General features: G+C 37.4%; 1 protein-coding gene across 1 annotated transcript in view; it reads right to left on the bottom strand.

Annotated features, from left to right (window-relative positions):
• Positions 1–18,983, bottom strand: part of LOC122797818 (extracellular calcium-sensing receptor-like) — a 98,423-nt gene that overhangs the window by 34,190 nt on the left and 45,250 nt on the right. The window contains exon 3 of the mRNA XM_044066340.1: positions 7,413–7,640. Coding sequence (XP_043922275.1) covers positions 7,413–7,640 — 228 coding nt within the window. The remainder of the gene's footprint in view (positions 1–7,412; positions 7,641–18,983) is intronic.

Below are 18,983 nucleotides of genomic sequence, written 5' to 3'. Positions count from 1 at the left end.
ATAAGATAAGTTAATCCTTAGTGTTTTTTTTTTTTTTTTGTGTGAACACTGTGGGAAGAAAGTCTTCAGAAGGATATGGGAGATCAGGGTAGTTAAAAAACAGGATTGTTTCATGGATTGAATAAATATCCATAACATAACTGAAAATGCATACTACACAGCAACATACAGATAATGTCGGAATCCGTAGGTTTATGTAACTCTACCACAAATTGTACCTCAGAGACTACTCCAGCCCTGCAAGACTACTATGCCTTCCACACCTTTAGACCACAATATGAACATGTGAAAACCAAAGGAGGAGGTGTTTCAATCTAAATTAGAGACAAATTCACCTCAGTCTAGGTAGATTGGACAACTCCATGAAGTTACTCCAGGTCCAGGTTACAGTGGGTAAGACCCCCATTCAAGTCTAAGCCAGTTATAATTCTCCCTCCATTGGTCACAACACCCATGAAGCCTACTTAACCAAACTGAAGACAATCCAAATTTTGCTGAACACACTGGTTATGGGGTATTTCAATTATCCAACCATTAACTGGGAAACCTACGCTAGCCCAAACTTGCTATCACAAAATTTATTGACTTTGTGAATTCAAAAGCCCTGGAGCAAACTGTCCATACCCCAAAAAGAGGAAAAGCATTCTAGATCTGGTCATCACCAACATGTCAAACAGGTGCACTGCTGCAACTGTTGGACCCTGAATTTATTTATTATTTATTATTTATTTAGTTAGTTAGTCATTTGACATTTGTTGTCTGGGTTAGTCTGACTGAGCTGTCACCCTTTTTCAGCAGAGGCCTGGGAAGAAAAGCTCCACAGTTAACACATATGCAAAGTAAAGTACAATATTTAAAAAGTTAGTTTGTAGTTAACAATTTTTAATACTGAGGCACCAGGTTTTTACAAAGATATACAGTCATTATCGAGAACACAGTTACAAAGGTTGTAGCTACATAGCAACATTAAAAGGAATGTCAAAAGAGCATATTAACCTCTAGATATTATGTTAAACAAATAGTTTAGACATAAACATATTTAAGTAGAAAGTTATAGTAGGTAGTCAAAGCTATTTACAAGTCAGTTTCAACTGTTAAGATTGTTCAGTGAGGATGAGAGAAACAAGGGGGAGATGAGGGAAGACGATAGCTGAGGCGGTAATGGTAGACAGTTAAGGAGGGTGTGTGCAATGGTAGGTCTATGGACCTCTTAGAAAGGTTTTAGTTGTGGCTTAGAATTATTTTGGCTGCTTAATAATTCTTTGGTTACTTAATACTCAGTTAAAACTGACCACAAATCAGTCACCTTTGAACTAACACTAACACCAGAACTCACAAAGGGTTAAATCAGACTAAAAAACTTACCCAAGGCTAAGTATACCCTCCTAGGTGAAGGTATGAATGCATTCCAAGCCCCACCCCAAGCTGAAAGTGGTAACTACGCCAAAGCTTACACTAAAGCCCTGTACAATCACTTGCATAAGTGTATAAACTCAGGTGTACCAGAAAGAATCAAAACCAGAGCCTCAATTAAAAACAAGCTGACATGGTAGACATCCAGCATCAACAAACTCTATAATAAATGCAAAAAGTGACTATCCAAGAAAACTAAGGCAAGGCCCCAACAATAGAAAAGCACCCTCCTCAACAGGTAAATAAGAGAACTTGTCAAATCCTCCTAGAGCTCCTTTGAGAGGAACCAAGAAGTACTGCCAAGGATAACCATAAGCCATTTTACAGCTGCATACCTAACCTAAAGGGTAGGACCTAAGCATGTACAGAACTAGTGGCTAACGGTATCACACACACACTGACCCCACAGAGATAGTAAACCTGCAAGCGGATAGGTTTATTGAAAATTTCACTCCTTTATACCCTCCTAACTTACAACAAGCCCTCCCTCAACCCCCCTACATATCTGAAGAGTAGGTCCTCAAAGCCCTGTCCAAGGCAAAAACCACAGCCTCTGTGGGACCAGATGATACCCAGGCTGTCCTCTAAACAGGCTAAAACATGAATTAGCATCACCTCTAAATACCCTTTTCAATCATAGCCTAACCACAGGCTTTGTTCCTGCGGAATGGAGAACAGTTACAGTTATTCCCCTCCACAAAGGTGGCCTAGCAGCTGACCCAGAGAATTACAGACCCATAAGCCTGACCAGCCTCATCTGTAAGGCCATGGAACATATCATTATGGACCTCATAAATAAAGACATAGGTGACCTCCAAACCCTGGATCCTACCTAATTTGGCTTTGTGAAGGCCAGATCCTGCCTGTTAAATCTGGTGGATTTCTTTGAAAGTGTGACCAAGGCCATTAATGAGGGCAAATCTGTGCACACAGCATACCTCGACTTGGCAAAGGCTTTCAACACAATCCCACATTCAGGCAATACTGATAAACTTAGCAAACTGAATGTAAACCCCTTTGTTGTAAGATGGGTTATCAACTGTCTCACAAACCGGACACACACTATCAAAGTGGGTGACTCCACATCAACCAAATCACCCAAAGCAAACAATAGTTTTGGAGACTCTGTGTTCTCATACCAGATAGCAAAATCCTGGAAAGAAATACCCCAGTTTATACAAAGTTCTACCACTACATCCCATTTTAAATTTCATCTAAAAGAATACCTAAAGAACAATCAGCTCTGCTCTTGCTCCAATCCTGGATAATCTTCTCTCCTCTCTATTTTAGTTTTAAAGACTCTTTTTATTATCCCTTAGTGCCATCATATTCCACTATCAGTTTCATCTTGTATTTAATCTACATAATTTCTATGTGTATTTTGTTGTATCAATGTTAAATTTATGTATCTTTCATATTTCTTTGTGTTTTACAGCCTTGAAACATGTACTAGACTAAATTTGTGATTTTTTTTGTTTTTTGTTTAGATAGCTATTATGGATCTGTATTTTTCTCACACCTAGCATATCTTATCTTATGCTAAACTGATTTTTTATCTGTTGCATTACTTTCTATCTATATGTATGTATTCTCTGTATAACTGTGGAGTCTATCTCCCCGGGCGTCCTTTGAAAATGCACCTTTGGCCCAGTCGGACCTTCCCGGTAAACAAATGTAAAATAAATAAGTAATAAAAATTAGTCACAGACTCAAACTGCATGCAAAGAAATGCATCATCATTCTCTTCAGCACAAACAATGTCCCTTCACACTATCAAATCAACAACAATACCCAAAGTACCCATGAAGTGGTAAGGCATCTGGGATCACAGGTTGAATGCAACCTTAACTTCAACCACCATGTGTCTACCATAGTAAGGAAAGCTTTCCATGTAGCACACTTTATTAGTAAAGGCATCACCTCGAGAGCAAAAGAAGTTCTAACCCCCATACTCGGCACTTATCCAGTCCATAATTGAGTATAATCCCCCATTCGGCATGTACTGTAGTAAGCATCTGCAGCAATTAGAGAAACCTCAGAGGTTTCTAACAAAGGAGATCAAGGGTCCCCAGCAAGTGCTTTACAAAGACCGACTAAAATCTTTTTCACAATACTCCTTATCATATAACATTCTTAGGGGAGAGTTATGCCTGGCCTACAGAGCAGTACAAGACCCAAACCTAATGAACTTGCTGCATACCCATAAATCAAATGGGTCTAGGGCTACCCATTCCAGGGACTTAAATATGGCCTGTAACTTAAATCGGACATGCTGGAGGGACAGATTTATCTCCCAGTGACTGCCACAACTTTGGAACAAGCCACCAATTCATGTGAAACACAGCACCTCTATGACACTAATCAAGAGGAACCTGGATGAGTGGATGAGGCACTGTAAAATAAATTCTTAGTAGGGATAGCACCCACAGCCATCCTGGACATGGGCAGTCATCACTAAATGCAGTCTTGGGTATTGACTAGCACTTCTAGGGTATTACATTGGATTGAAACGGCTAGGCTTAAAATGATCTCCTGGTTGATGGCCTAGTAATCTATGATCCTATAATCCTATGGTTACAAACACCTTTCACTTCTATCCCTTGCAAGCACACATTAGGACCTGCAATCATGAATGAGTACTTTCCTGCTGCCTCTGCATCCAGCTTGGTGGACATAGGCATCCTGAGGCAATGTAATAATTGCCTTATGTACACTGACAACCACTTAATTCTCTAACAGACAAATACAGTATGTGAGACATGTAGTTACACATTGACATTGGAGGCTAGACTCACATACAGACACAGAAAGCAACAAACAGGTTGTCAGTGACTCACACACATCACTCACTGCACCCACAAAGGATATCACACACATAGACCCACATAAATGGAGGTGCTCACATTTAACTTATCCAAATTTCAAAGGCCTGTCAGTCACAGACATCAGAAGCTCTGCATGCATACATTCAAGACAATTCTCATCACAGCACATAAACCCACATCTCATTGTGTCTCAACTACCAAGCCCATAAAGTGAAACACCCCACAATCCAATATTTTGGTCATAGGAGATTCCATTATGAGACACACTTATCAGGCTGGATAAGGAGAAGATTACAGTTAGATGCCTGTCAGGGGCCAGGATCCACCAGATCACTGAATCACTCAGGTCACTTACCCCTAAGTACCAGTATGACCAGTCATAGTGCATGCCAGCATGAATGACCTGAGATGTACCTCTTTGGACTATATGAATAGAGAAATGATTAAGCTCTCAGAATATGTGTCACAGGCAGGTATGAGCCTAACATTGAGCAGCATTGTACCATCTCCAAGAATGATGCCACAATTCCAGCAGAAAATGATTGACTTCAACAATTGGCTTAGTTACTGGTGTCATTCCAACAGGGTCAAATACATGTCAGCGTGGAAGGACATAGTTGACAGGTTACATTGCTTTGCCAAGGATGGTCTTCACCTATCACCTGTAGGCTTTCAGATATTAGCCAAAACATTATCTATACTTATATTGCCTTTTTTAGGCATTACCAAACAAACAAACCTTCTAACATAACACTCAGGACAAGCTAAAGATGTTGCTGCTCAATGCTAGGAGTCTCAATAAGAAACTGCCCTTCCTGGAAACTTTCCTCACCCTGGAGAATGCTGATGGCGAGGACAGGAGGGTGAAGTTTTCACTGAACATGTCAGCTAGCAGGTTGGCTATTTCTGCAGGTTCAGTGTATGTGGTGCCATTAACATAGCATAGTAGTCAGTATAATAAAATGTTTATTAATATTCACAAACATATACAGCATGGTATTGAGAATTTACAGATAGAAGGGTGGTGTATAAGATAGGTAGGAGTAATTTAAGAAATACATTAGACTGAGATATTAGAGGGGATAAGCAAGTTTAAGTGTTAATAGCGAAGTAGCAATGGAATGGAAATTTGATTGTGCTAAATTAGAAGTAGGTATAGTAGTTTAAGTACTACAGTAAAGTGAAGTATTAGAAGGGTGTAAGAAGTGTAAGTGATTTAGTGCTTTAAAGGGAGGTAAAAGATGGTGATGAAGGATGTTAAGAGGAGTTATGTCCCAGATGAGGAGCAGGGGCAAAGTCAGGATGCATATAGGAAGTCTTTTAGTAATGGTGTGAAATGATGAAGGTGTGAGATAGACCTGATTGATATAGGAATTTTATTCCAAGTTCTAGCTACATTATTGGAACAGAGAATGTCCCCAACAGCCCTTTGTGGTTTGCAGATGGCAAGCAGTTGTTTATCATTTGACTGAAAGGGGTGGTTTGGTAGATAAATATGGGGCTAATTGCTGGGCAGGCTAATGGGGTATAAATGATTTTTTGGGTTAAGATGAGCTGGGTATAAGATAAATGGTGAGGAAGATCATGCCAGTTAAATGTTTTAGCATTACACCATGGTGAGTCTTTTAAGATTTTTTTTGCAAGAAAATCTGGCAACTTTATTGTAGCATTGTTCAAGTTTAGACGTAATTGAGTCTTGTAGATTAGTCGTAAAAGGGCTACATACAGGAGGAAGGGTAAGAGGTAAGTGGCAGCTAGTGTTACTTTGACACAGTCTGTAAGGAATTTCTTTAATCTATAAAGGGTACCTAGTTTTTGATGGGTTTTCTTGATTCTGTTGTGGATATCTAAATCAAATTTAAGATTGTCATCTATTGTCCTGCCAAGTAGTTTTGTATGTGAATTGACTTCAATCATGGTATTATTTTTACTTAAGGAATAAATCATTTCTCAGTGAACAAGAGTATCACTCATGCTGAGATGCTAACTGTTGTACTGCTTTAGCTAGTTAACATCTATTAGTGGGCTCCCTTACAGCCAGTGGCCACAATGTTGTGTGCAATCATCCTCCATATCACAGAAAAGTCCATCAGTGGCTGGCATACCATCACCTGCATGACCAGAACATAGTCAACTGCCTACTTGTGGACAGAGACATCATATGAGAGCTACTTGACATGTGCTGCTCTCACAAAAGAGATCAGGACAGATGAGGGGGCACACTATCCAAGTGGATGTGAAGTTTTGTGTAGCATTAACTATCCTTGCTATGAGGCCCTTTAAGCATCTGACAAGGTGCACATTAGGAGTTTTGCAAGTCTTGACCTTGAAAATCATACAGCAGAATATCAAAATATTTAGCAAAAGTTTGTAATATAATATGAGCTCCACAACATTTGCAGCTTAAACCTGTCATAACATATGATGTGATGGAAATAGCGGTATTGCTAACACAAAATTATAAATAGTCTTTTATACCCTCATAGAAAATTTTCAGTAACTGATGAGCAATATTTAGTCACATTTTGTTACACAGCACCATTTCTAGTGATATTCACAGAGCACTTCATTTTTATTGTTCTTTTTACTCTTCTGCCCTGCCAAAAGCCACACAGCCATGTTCCTAACTATTTCATTTCATCCTTCCTTCCCACTGCTGTTACTGGAAGAAGATGTCAGGTGATTAAGGTAATAGAGTACAACAGTGGCCATAATCCCATGGGAGCTTAGGAGTTTTTGTCATGCTTTTATCAGCACTCCATCTCTCAGTTGGAAGGAAAAGTGCACTCCCTGTATATGCAAGTGTGCACTTCAGCACACTAAAGATAAATGGCAGGAGAGTATGACTCCTTGGTCAAGCTCATGCCCTTGAGTTCCTGTGCATAAGAGGACAGTACTAGTCCTTCTTCCAGGTGGCAACCTTGTAGTGGGAATTAAATGTCACTCTCCTAGCATGGGCAAGTTGGCCTTCAACCACACCTTCTCCATCCAACTTCTCCAGTGTCTGGACTGTTGGCTGAGACTGAAATTGGTTATTTGTGATTACTGCTTTCCTTCAACTACCCAATTCAAATAAATAAATAAATACATAAACTGAGCATGAGTTATTTTGCAAAGACAAGGCTTCATCCCAGTACATAACATGGAGACAGCTCAGAATAATACATTTCTCACCTTCTGATGTCCTCCTTTCCACACCACAATCTCATCATTAATATACAGAGTGGATTCTTCAGCAGAAGTAACCTGATACCTTCCAATCTTGATATTTTTAGGTAAGCCTTGCGGAGTCACATGCCAGTTGTAGATATCAAAAGCTGGAGGCAGATTTCCACTAGCATCAAAGTATATTTCATCACCCATAGCATTTTGGAAATGTACATTTCTTACATAGAAACGTAACTATAAATGCAACAACATCAGCATGAGACGATTCATTTGTACCATTCTCAATACAAGAAATGTTAAACATATTTACAGAAATCATTTATCATTTATCATGGTTAAATAAATGTCAGTCTTAATGAAATGTTATTTGGGAAATGTTGCAAAACAAAGAATCTCAATAAATCCAAGGACTGTCAGATACGTTTGAGCAAGAAATACAGAAATGGTAAAACATCAGTAGAGCTAGTCACCTTATAATAGATTAGCATACTAAATGGACTGTTGTGCTGCCCTGCACAAACAAATATGATATTATTATAAGTTAATAACTGCAGCCAGCCTTGCCTTTGATTGTAGAAAATTCTATATAGTCCATGTGTATAAAATGCCATTAATGCATGTGGGTAGGCTTTCTCATCCCTTTGACTAGCCAGACTTTATTGCTTTGACATAGTGTAATGCAACTGTTTTCTTAAAACTGTATACAACCCTGAAGGAATTGCTAAAACTGATGCTTGACTGTCTATAATTTGAATGCAATAAATAATTTTATGATGCACTAATGAGCACTCCTGTTTGATACTTTTCAGTATTAATATTCAAACTGATCTGAAATACAAACCATATACTGTTAGTGTTTCTGCAGTTTTTACTCACTGTCTACTCTTGTATTTCGCCATCTTGCTGTCTTACTCTTTCATTTCTCTCTCCTTTGTTTTTTTCCTACAACTAGTCTCCTACTAAAGTCACAAAATATGGAAGAATTGTAGCTACATTAATATTCCCTGTAAGGAGACCCACTGCCTCTCCAGAAATCAATTGACAAGCAGGAAGTTTCACACTGCTCAAACTTATAGAGATTATTGGGCATGTTACCCTGATTTTAGATCATTTCTGTTATTGCACAGCCAGTTGTTGGAAGCATTTACTTTCTTTTCTTCTTACATTTATTTAATTACTTAGCTGCATAAAATAGCTAAAATGCTCTAAGTCCCACTATTACAGCTGCACCTCACCCGATCAGTACCTAAAATTTCCCAACATATATTCTTGGTCAGTAATTCTGTCATAGCATCAAAGATAATTTGCATCAAACCTTATAGTGTATTTGCACTTACCTTGGTATTTAATGCAGGGAAAGTTATCTGGAGACCAAGTGTGGCCCAGTAAATTCACCCTCTCTACACTCAAGTTCACTCCTTTCCACTACCCTACCTCCAATTTCCACCCATCACTATATAGTCCAAATTTATACTCACTTTATCTCCACTCCATTCTACACTCTACCAATACAATCCAACCTTTACACCCAGTTTCTGTTTCACTCTGAACATTACTATCTTTCTTTCCTTCATAACTGATCCAGCCTGTTCCACTTGCTTTAGTAAACAACCATGATTCTTCCCAACTTTTTCTTACTTTCTGTTAATAGAACAATGATGCTTCAAAGGAAATGTATGAAAATAACTCTGCTGTTGGTGGGGTTTGATGCAGAGAAAGCATTCAACAGAGTAAACTGAGATTTTATGAACATGACAATGGAAGTATTTGCATGTACAATATTAGGGTTAATTAGGGGGATATATGAGGGATCAGAGGCAAAAATTAAAGTGGGAGGGTTCCCCCTGAACAGAGGAACCAGGCAAGGGTGTCCTCTTTTCCTTTGTTATTTGCATTATATTTAGAGCCATTGATAAAGAAAATAAGGGAATCAGAAATTCAAGAATATAATTGTTATACTAATCAAGAAAAGTTGGCTTTATTTGCAGATAATATTATTTTGTACCCGATAAAACCAGAAAAGGACATCTTACTGTTGTGGAACATTCTGAAACAGTTTCAAGTATTTTCCGGACATAAAATTAATGAAGATAAAATAGAGGCTATAGCTCTAAACTACTTACCCACACATGAATTGGTTCAGCAATACCCATCATATTCTTCGGGACACCATAAAATTAAGTATTTAAGAGTATGAGTTTAAAAGGCTTATGTTATTGCAGCTAAGGATATGTGGGACGAGACTAAACAAAAGATAATACAAAAACTGAGAATCTAGATGCTCTTGTTTATGGAAATGGATAGCAGGATACAAGCTCTGAAAAAGTTTTAGTCCATTTAGTGTCATATATAGGTCAGACATACTTTTATCAACCAGAGGAGAGGTTGTGGATAGTAATTAATAAAGGGTTGAAGGATTTTATTGGGAGGGAAAGAGGGCAGGGGTCAAGGGGGATAAGATGATCCTTCCACTAGAACAAGGTGATTTAAGATTACTGGAGTTGAAGTGATAGTTTAGACCTACACAGATAAGGCTCATATATATAACACAAGCAGAAAACTATAATTCAAAGTGGAAAGGGATGCTGATGAAATGGAAGAAAATAAAAGAAATAAGGACAAAGTGGAATTCTGGAAGAAGATCGTTAAGGTTTATAGGTTCATATGTTAGTACTAGGCTAACTGCCCCTGTAGGCCATTTTAAGCCTAGTCAATTACCCCATATAAGAATCAAGCCCCGCACCTTGTGTTTGTAAGGTAAACACCTTAATCATTAACAACAGACATATAGAATGTTACATTCATAAAGAAGCAGAAAGTATTCTAAGAACTAAGCCAACACAAAAATGGAGAAAGCAGATGTTGACAGTAGAGATGTCTGCAATAAAAGATACAGAGAATAAGCATATAGGAATAGGGGGCTGAAATTTACTGGAGAAAACTAGCTAAGAAACCAAAGTATTGGGAATGGGGGAAAAGTAATAGAATGGGAAGAGGCCAAGAAGACACTTGGACTGTAGGATAAAGGCTGCCTTCACACAAGACTCATTCTCTTCTATTGAAACCTGGCTATTCAGCTCACAACTCCTTCTCAATCCCAGCAAAGTTAAAGTAAAACTTTTTAACAGCAAAAGCAGTCCTTCACCATAACATCAAATAGCAATACTCCTCTAGGACTTATATCATAAACTAAACTGTTTAGTGTCATTATTGATGAGAATCTAAAATTCAACCATCTTATAGCTCATGTAATAAAAAAAGTAAAATAATAGGAAGAAGATATAGATCCAAACACTACCTTAATAACACCACCGGAAGAAAAACATAGCATCTACTTACCTACTGTCAAGACTACTGTCCACACCTCCCATACTCACTAACCTAAATTCAGACTTGAAAACTAAGCTAAACACATGCTATAACAAAATAGTCAAACTTGCCTTGTCCTAAAAGAAATGTAATGGTTAGAGCTACCAAGCCAGCTCACCTACTGTCAACGAATCACTGCACATTCTCTTCTCTACAAACCTGAAAACTGCCCCGACCTACAAAATGTGATCCACTACTACTACCCTCACTAGACCTTTAAGATCTAGTAATCAAGCTCTTCTAAAACCTCCAGATCTAGTAACTCTTCCAGTGACTCAGTCTATGCCAATAAGTTGCCAAAATTCAGAATACCATGACCCTTCACCTAAGACTCAACCTCAAACTTCACAATTTCAAAATTAAAGTTAAACAGCATTTCTTCAGCTCCTGGCTATGCCCCTGTCATACCCCTGACTAGCACTAACACCCACATTCACTTTTCCCCTTAGTCTACTACCTGCCATCTGTCATCATTACTCTAAATGACACACATCTTCCCTCTTGGTCCTCTCAGCTGTCATTGTAACCTTAACCTTTCTACTTCCCTGTCTGTCTTACACAGTCTTCCTTTTCTTCCATAAAAAAAGTTTCCTTCTCCTCTACTACCTATCTTGTGTCAAATTATCAGTTATTCTTGAAAATGTTCATAGTTTTTCTAACAAAGTTTTAGACCTATGTTTAATATGTGTATGCTACAGTTATGTTAATTATCACATCTGTATATAACTGGTGGTTGTTGCTTATCTTTTTGGCTTTTCCCAGTTAGGGGTTATCACAGCAGAACTCTGGTCCACTAATGATTGGCAGTAGATTTTTATGGTGCCGAGTTGCCAGCCCAATGCCCAACCTTCAGTGAAGGCACGCCCATTCACACATGTCTTTCAAACGCCACTCGACAGCAGGGAGGACATGCAGACTACACACAGAAGGCACTCCAGACGAGAATCGAACAAGAGAACCTCTTGCTGTAAGGTAACAATTCTACTGCTGCACCACAGCGGCTTCTTGTATGTAACTGTTGGTAATGTCCGTAATTTGAATTCTAACTCTTTTTTCCCTGGGCCTCCACTGAAAATGGATATGCTAGGTATCTCAGTCTGACTTTCATTGTAATCATATGCTAAATAGAAAAATAAAATAAATACAAATAAAATAAAACATATATACTATGGCCAAGTTCTACTTGCTTACAAGTTATGGATAATCTATATTCATATTTAAAGAATATCTGGAATATTTATCTGTGTGACTTTTTTTATCCTTTGGCTTATATGTTATTTGGGATATTTTGCAAGCACCTTAAAGTTTATGGACACTAGGTTTGTTTGTGTGACATTTTTACTCTTTGGTTTGGATTTTTTGGGGGCTTGCAGGCATCTGAATGTTTGTAGACATCAGGCCTGGATTTAAGCTCTAGGTTTTCAAAGTATAGCCAGACAATCTACATATGGTTTACTATATAACTACATGTAGCCACTTGGTAAGGTGTATTTTATTTAATGCAAACTCACAAATGGGTGAAACATGATATGTCTACAATGGGTTGGACATACAGAAGCCATGTAACTGAAACACTGGCATGTCCTTAATGGGATTATTTGCATAGACTCCCTGCAAATCTGTTATTGGAGGTTTAGGATATTACACAGAGAAGATTCTAGCTTGTCTGGTCTTTCTGGCAGTTTTTACTAAATGGTTAGTCTGTGCAACCTTTTTAACCTTTGGAAATATATGTCAGTCAGACCATGTTACTAAAGAATTAATTTATATCATTTGTTTTTATATATATATATATATATATATATATATATATATATATATATATATATATATATATATATATATATATTAAAGTTAGGAGCTGGTTTTCATGAAAAAAAAAACATTTATACTGCAGTATGTTACACCCCCCCCATAACTTTAGTTTTGTGCAATGACTGGCCTGTAGTGAAAGCATGTTTCATAAAAGTCACATTACTGTGACTGCTGCATAGCTCAGTAAGGCACTAGTCTTTTTATGCCTTATTCTGTTATTAAACAATGCATATCACAATGAAATGCTAATCAGAGTGTTATGTACTAAATATCTGATTCCCAGTTCATGATAAAAGGAACCATACTGGGTTCAATACATAATAGTATTACAGCAAAGCACTGTGGTTCCACCTGTAGCAAAGCCCCTGTCCTTGTTAAGGCATATTGTTTTCCATTCTTAGTAATAATAAATGGTAACCGGGTGCACTCAGTGATTATCTAGGTGTTTTTCCTGTCTGGACAACCCAGATCATGATACCATCCTTCTTTAACCTAAGTGTATAATCAAAGCTGTTCACAAATAAATACATTATTTCTGACTTTTACCAACTGAAACTATGCTGCAGTAAATGGTATACTTATGAATCAAACTAGGTTACTGTCCTTAATGAACTAAACTAACATGCTCAAGATACTATCAATGGACACCATTCATAAAACAAGGTGCACAGTGGTCTAGGATTGGTACACAGTATACCTGTGCAACCATGCCCTTTATGATTCATAAAGTATTGTACACAATGGAGTAAGACTGCACACTGGAGCAAAACTTTATATGGGGTCTTAACTCATTGTGCATGCACACTATGCCATTCACAGACCACATATGTAAATGACCCCCCATAACTGTACATAACTGACAACCAGTAGACCACCTGCACTGAAGCTAGTTCCAATAGTGTAACATATATTATTATAACTTAACTATTTAACTACATGTATCTACTTAGTAAGGTATATTATATTTAGCTATGTAACTATATGTAGCTATTTAATAAGTTAATTTATACTTAACTGTATAACTGCATGCAACCACTTAACTATGTAACTATATGTAGCTATTTAATAAGGTATATTATACTTAACAGTATAACTACATAACGATGTAACTACATGTAGTTATTTAATAAGGGATATTATACTTAACTGTATAACTACATGCAACTACTTAACTATGTAACTACATGTAGCCATTTAACATGGGATATTATAATTAACTGTATAACTGCATGCAGCTACTTAGTAAAGTATATTATACTTAACTATACTTTATGCAGCTACTTAGAAGGTATATTATACTTAACTATGAAGATGCATGCAGCTACTTAATAATGTATATTTCCTTAACTACATAACTACGTGTAGCCACTTAGTAAGGTGTATTTTACTTACTATATAACTCTGTGTAGCTATACAGTAAGGTGTATTTTATTTAGTTATGAAACTGCATATAGCTACTTTATAATGTATAGTACACTTAACTATGAAGATGCACATAGCTACTGAATAAAATATATTATACTTACAATGTAACTACACGTGGCTACTTGATAATGTATATTTTACTTAAGTACATAACTACGTGTAGCCACTTATTAAGGTGTATATCACTTACTATGTAACTCTGTAGCTACTTAGTTTGTTTGCCTTTTCCCAGTTAGGGGTCGCCACAGCGGACCTCCGGTCCGCTAATGATTGGCAGTCAATTTTTATGGTGCCAAGTTGCCAGCCCGACACCCAACCTTCAGCGAAGGCACACCCATTCACGCATGTCTTTCGGAGGGCACTCGACCATGGGGAGGACATGCAGACTCCACAGAGAATTGAGAATTGAACAGGAGAACCTCTTGCTGGGAGGCAACAACACTACCTCTGTACCACCGTGGCTTGTTCTGTAGCTACTTAGTAAGGTGTATTTTATTATGAAACTGCAGCGTTTATATCACACTGTCGAAAGATGAAAATAGCGAATGCTATTTCATCGAACCTCAAATATCTAAACCACATAATATCGAACATTCAGAACAGCAATTTGTTTCCTTGGGAAAAAATTTGATATTCCGAAACACATACACACAACACAAGCACACCTAAAAAACATCAATCCACACACATACACTTATAATCCTACAACTAACCCTACACTAAACTGTACATACACTACTATCTATCCACTTACCTTAACCCAAACCCTAACCCTAAGGTCCGTCACTATCGCACACTCACCTAACCAACACCCTATCCCTAACTCACTTAACCCACCCCTAACCTTAATTCACCTAACCCGCGCCCTAACCCTAACTCACCTAACCCGCACCCTAACCCTAACCCTAACTCACCTAACCCGCACCCTAATCCTAACAACCACACAATCGCACACTTACCTGAACCCGACCCGTACATTTCCACCACAGCTCTAAAAATAGTGAAGCCACAGAACCGGCCAACCGAATTCTTTCCCTAGGAAAGAATTTGGTGTTCTGCAGCTTCACTATTTTTAGCGTTCACTCAAAACGGGTTGATATTCGAACATTCAAAGTTTTAAAACTTCGATGTTCTGATATAGACCCGAAACTGCATATAGCTACTTATGAAACTGTATATAGCTACTTCACAATGTATATTATACTTAACCATGTAGCTGCTTAATAAGATATATTATACTTACTATATAACTCCACGTAGATACTTACTAAACAGCTACATGCAGACACATAGTCAAATAAAATATACCTTACTAAGGTATATTATATCGATTATGTTCACAGGTTCATAGGTATAGGTTTGCAAGTACAAGTAGCTACTTAAGAAGGTATATTATAGTTACTACATAACTACATGCAGTTAATTAGTAAGGTATGTCATACTTAACTATGTAACTGTATGTAGCTACTTAATCAGGTATGCAATGCATGGAGAGCCCTGACTGTGCTGAAAAATTAAAAAATAAGAAAAGATAAACCTGCAGTAATGCTACTGTAGTGAGAGACCCAACCATAACAGCGCTTTCAAAGCTGTGTAGCAAATGGTCGGCTCATATAGCTTTCCTCCTATGTCCACTGGAGTTTACGGACATTAGTCTGTAAGTAACTTATTTAAATTAGGGTAGTATTTAAAAATGTCCCTGTTTTCCTTATTGCTGTCTATGTGACAGCACTCGTTAAGTGCTTTACTGACTTTCTAAGCCACTAAGTCCACATCACATTTTTTTCTTTTGTAACTGATAATACATGGTATAGATAAGACTCCATGCGCTACAAAGAGTTATGATCAGGCCTCACCAATCATAACCCGTTACTATGTGTAAGAGACATGGATGACAAGATTTACCTCTTTGAGTTTCACTGTCAAGGTGAATTTTTTGGCACCCATGTCTTAAATACATAATAACATGGTTATAACTGGAGACCCGATGATAACTATATTATACTTACTTTGCGATATGTAGTTACTTAATAAGGTATATTGTACTTATTATGCAACTGCTTGTAGCTTCTTAGGTATATTATGCTTATTAAGTAACTGCCTGTAGCTTCTTAGTAAGGTATATTATACTTACTACGTACCTTCCTGCAGCTGCTTATTAAAGTATATCATGCTTAACTATTTAACTACATGTAGATTATTTATAAGGTATATTATTCTTACTCTGAAACAAAGTGTAGCTATTTAGTAAAGTATATAATACCTTATTAAGCTACTGTTTCCAGCTGTATATTTTTGTTATGCAATACAGTTCTTCCTCCATCTCAGTCAGTGGTATATGATATACTTGTCTGTGTCATTCAAAAAATTAGTATATCTGTTGTAGACTAAAGGGGAGTACCATTATCCACATTTGTGAATTGTTGTACTTAAGTGTACTAAACAGAATACACAACATGCATATATGCATGTATGCACTGTGTTTGAGAATATGAGAGCCTGTCTTTTATGACATTATTAATATCTGCATTTATGGATACATGCTAATAAGAAACAAATATACAAAAAGTTCAGTATGAAAATTAGCAAGCCATAATGTACAGGAAGTACAAAAAATTACTAACTTATACAACAGAGAAAAAAGGAAATATTAATTTAAAAATATTTTGTCCTAAAATCAAGACTAGATTAAATAAAGTACATAAGCTACTTACTTATTAAATCTGCATGCTTAAACAACAAACTCAGTTTGGCTGTGGGACTACTGTTCGTATATAAACACACTGGGTTTTGGATATGATTTGTTCTTTTAAGGCTTAGATACATCCATTTGTTTTTTTTTTTTTTTTTTTGCTCTTATTATATTTCAGCTTCTTTTATTTTAAATCCTGTTTTACCTCAACATTTTTTCTTGCAGTTTTAAAAGTTCTTATCAAGGGTCATTTATAAAACTTTTTTTCCCATTGTTCCATTTCACTGACTGAAAAGGAATTAAATCTCATTTATCACTGGGAAAAGCTGAGAAACAGAATATCTTATTTAGCTGTATTCTTATTTAGCTACTCAGTGAGTCAGGTGCTGGTGTGCGACTTGAATTTGATACTAATCTTGGATTTAATCTATTCTTTTAAGGTTTGCCTACTTCCAGTAATTTTTTTTTTGTTTTTGCTCTTACTATATTACAGCTTGTTTGATTTTGAGCTGCATGCCAACTGTAAATTTCACTTCGAAGCTCTTCCCAGTCTCATCTCCAGAAGTGCAACTGGTTTATCTTGGGCAAGTACTATGAACAAGCACCTCGCTAACTCAACTCTTCAAATGAAGAGCAAAAAAAGCACTTCACTGTAATAGGCTGATAGCTATATTGTAAGCAACTGGCTTGTTACACTTAGATCTATGCCTCCTCCAGCTCTTCCATTGAATAGGAAGTAAAAAAAAAGGATGTTCCTTATACTTGCATACCAACCAGATGGCCAGATGCATGACCCACACTCCCCCCTTGCTCCAGCCATTCAGTTCCCATTTATGTGCTCTGACCCACCCTTCCTTCAACTTATTCTATTAAAATAATAATAATTAATAAACAATGTCTACTATTAAAATGAAGCAAACTGTCTAATATAAATGTAGCAAACAGTTGTTAATTTTCAAAAAACAAATTCTGCTTTTTAAACTGTAGCAAGCAGTTGCTACAGTTTATATCCTACATGCATGAAATGCTACGGTGCTCATGTTTTAATTTACAAAATAAAATATTTTCACACTGCTGCAATCAGTTGCTGCAGTTTATACATTGCCTGCATGGAGCACTACAGAGTTTAGTTAAACAAGACATTTTTTTTTTTTTATTTTAAACTGTAGCAAGCAGTTGCTGCAGTTTAGACCACACGATGCTATAGTGCTATAGCTTTTAAAAGCTGGTATTGCATTGAAGAGAGATTAAGATCGGCTGACTGAGCCCTTCAGCACTTTGTACCTGGGGCAGTTGCCCTTTTCACCCTGCCATAGCTATACTGCTTCTTATCTCATCTGCTGATTCTTCTGGACAATGAATGATCAAACTGGGAAGGCCCTTACCTTAGACTCTTAAAGCTAGAGTTAACCTCTGTTTTATGTCATCCCACTCATTTATTCCACACTGCAATATTCAGAGTATTAATCCTTTTTTCCATCCTACTTTTAAAATCTGTAACATCTGGGACTACATTTCCAGTCAATGGACAGCCTAGGAACCGAGGAATCAGTTTAGGATTATTGCTTTTGTTTTGTACCTGGAGAGAGAATTGACACTATTTCCTAGCCTTTCTAGAGATTACCAATCACAAAAAAGTCTGACAATTGCTTCATAAAACCAAGCTTGGGATTAATGCTTCTGTTTTGCTTCTGGTGAGAGAAAGAACAGATGGCCACTGAGTGATCTGGTTGCAATTGTGGAGGGAACCTCTTCTGGGCCTCTGTGCAACTTGGCTGTGTGTTGCAGCTAACTGCTGTACATTCTATCTATGGTATCTACCAAGAAAAGGCTATATAGTAAGTGTACTGAACCCAGCAACAACTCAGTTAATACTACTTCTCAGGAAGTAGCTTAGGATTAGTGCTAGTCTTTTGCTTGTGGTGAGTGAAAGAACAGATGGTCATAAATTCCTGATGGCCTCTGACTGGACACCATGTATGGGACTTCACTGAGTGATTTGGTTGCAGTTATGAAGGAAACCTCTTCTGGGGATCTGTGCAACTTAGCTGTCTGTTGCAGCCAAATTCTTTAGGTTCTATCTAGGGTATCCACCAAGAAAAGGCTATAGCGAGTGCACAGAACCCAGCAACACCTTGGTTAGTACTACTTCTCAGGAAGTAGCTTAGGATTAGTGCTAGTCTTTTGCTTCTGGTGAGAGAAGTAGCTAAGCATCATTGATTCCTAGCTGCATGCGTCTGTGTTGAGATAAGCACTATCTCCACTACCAGACAGAT

Source organism: Protopterus annectens, chromosome 3.part1 (genome assembly GCF_019279795.1).
Source record: "Protopterus annectens isolate FY-2018-M chromosome 3.part1, PAN1.0, whole genome shotgun sequence".
Classification (NCBI taxonomy): domain Eukaryota; kingdom Metazoa; phylum Chordata; order Ceratodontiformes; family Protopteridae; genus Protopterus; species Protopterus annectens.
Note: the sequence above shows the minus strand (reverse complement) of the source record. Positions and strands in the feature narration are given on the sequence as shown.